Source organism: Porites lutea, chromosome 2, assembly GCF_958299795.1.
Source record: "Porites lutea chromosome 2, jaPorLute2.1, whole genome shotgun sequence".
In the NCBI taxonomy this organism is placed as follows: domain Eukaryota; kingdom Metazoa; phylum Cnidaria; class Anthozoa; order Scleractinia; family Poritidae; genus Porites; species Porites lutea.
The window spans coordinates 49,621,809-49,623,810 of NC_133202.1; the positions used below are offsets into that span (position 1 = coordinate 49,621,809).

General features: G+C 35.4%; 1 protein-coding gene across 1 annotated transcript in view; it reads right to left on the reverse strand.

Annotated features, from left to right (window-relative positions):
- The window catches only part of LOC140928921 (uncharacterized), a 12,900-nt gene extending 10,898 nt beyond the window's left edge, over positions 1-2,002 (reverse strand). Inside the window, exon 1 of the mRNA XM_073378722.1 lies at positions 1,359-2,002. Within this exon, the coding sequence (XP_073234823.1) occupies positions 1,359-1,589 (231 nt within the window). The 5' untranslated portion in view covers positions 1,590-2,002. The remainder of the gene's footprint in view (positions 1-1,358) is intronic.

A 2,002-nucleotide genomic window follows, 5' to 3' on the forward strand; every position in this document is an offset into this window, starting at 1 on the left:
GTTCTTATAAAGTTGATTATCTAATATTTTCATTCTTTTTCAAATCATTTCTTTAATTTTGTCGTTTTTCAGATATTCATGAATTTTTGAAACACAACAACATGTATCGAAAACGAAACCAAGTGAATTACAAATAATGCAAGTCAAGCGAAAAATGAATATTCCTTTTGCTTTGTGCCTTGTGTAATGAGGGAGATAATTAATTCAACATTAACATGTCAGGTTGTTGTTTCTTTGGTTACTTTCATGAGAAGGAAAAAATTATACAACTGGTACTCAAAGGAGTCTACTTATCATATATGCTTTGTTTGTTTGTTCTTTTTTCCCCATGATTTTACTGACATACCCTCCAATCACTAAAAAAAATGGTATGGGATTAACAGAAAAGGAAAAGTGTCAATAATTGCAACCACGTAAACAATATTTCAGCAATTACCTATTCCCGAATTAATAGCCATAATCTGTTGGGTATTTTACTTGAACAATTCAACCACAATCAAATTGTGCTGTTTAAAATTTAACACGCTGTCTTGAAATGAAAACACTTGAAACTTTATATACAGCAACATGAACGGTTGAGTTAACTTTTATAATTTTTACAGTAAGTGTTTATAATTTTAACAGTGGGTGACCGCATAAAATGGTGCTGAGTAGCATCAAAACCAAACGCTGAACAAAACAAAGAACCTTTCTTTTACTTACAGAAAGTGAAAACTGTGCTGTATCCGGAGGAAAATAAAGAAAAATGAGCCAAATAATAACAATAAAAAAAATAGAGCAGGATTAAAAGTTAACGACCTCAGTACTTAATATCTCTCTAGTCAAGGCGATTTGTGGTTAATATTTCATCTCGAAAATGGAACGTTTCTCGACCATTCTATAAATATAAATTAAATGCAAATTCAAAACCACAGGATGGAAAGAACATCCTTCTTTAAATTATTTCAGTTTGACAGACTACGTAACTTAATAATAAATGAAAACATTGCTTACAGTAAAGGATCTAAATATCTGTTTTCTTAAAATATAAAAGTGATAAGATCTAAATGACATCTTAATCCCGTTTTTCCTACAAAAATATTGCGCTTGACAAACGAACAATATGAATATTTAGATTTCTTTGGCAGGCACAAACATGGTTGTTTGCTTTCCGTCTTGTAACAGGGGACAATTTGAAAGGTTTTTGAGTAGCATCTAGACAACACAATTCGATTTCTCGCAAAATTGCCTTTCCGCATACATGACGGTAAGAATGAAAGCTTACACACGTTCTCTGTGCCCGCACGCTTGAATAATCGAACGAAATACAAATGACATCATTGAAGTCAAAACTTTGACTTGTTATCTTTAAAACTCACCAGAGAGCCAAGCAAAAGAGGGCTCTTTCGAGGCGAAAGAGAAACACGTTTCCCTTTGATGAAAGGTCTCTGTAACTCTCGCTGTTTTCCTCTACACTGACGTCTTCCTCTAAACGCCCGAACGAGTAGGTATAAACACGCCAAGAGCACAACCGACGATGCTACTAACACCAGTAAAGAGTAAACATCTGTGAAAACAACATAGAATACAGTAAATGTCGATTCTAACATGAAAATGACATAGACACGTGAAGAACATCGAAAACAATGCAAAACGGATAGCCCGCCGAATCTTTGAAAGAACCTCGAACGTTCGCCGGCAGGTGGCACACTACAGACTTCGTTATTAGCCGAGTTATATTTCTGCTGAAAGCATTCTCTGAAGTTGGGGTTAATATTCAAATAAGCTTACCACTTCTTTTAAATGTCGTGAGACTCATTGCAAATTATCCGGGCCCTGGATCATGAGGATGCGACGACAACAAAGTGCAAATCATGAATCAAAGTAACTTCACACTGGCCGTGTGAGTACTGAGTCCCTTAGTCGCGCGTTCAACAAAGGATATCAAATTCCCAAATGACCAATTACAGAAATTCTCGGGGAGGGGGTGGAATGAATGGAATTATTCCTTCAGGCGATAAAA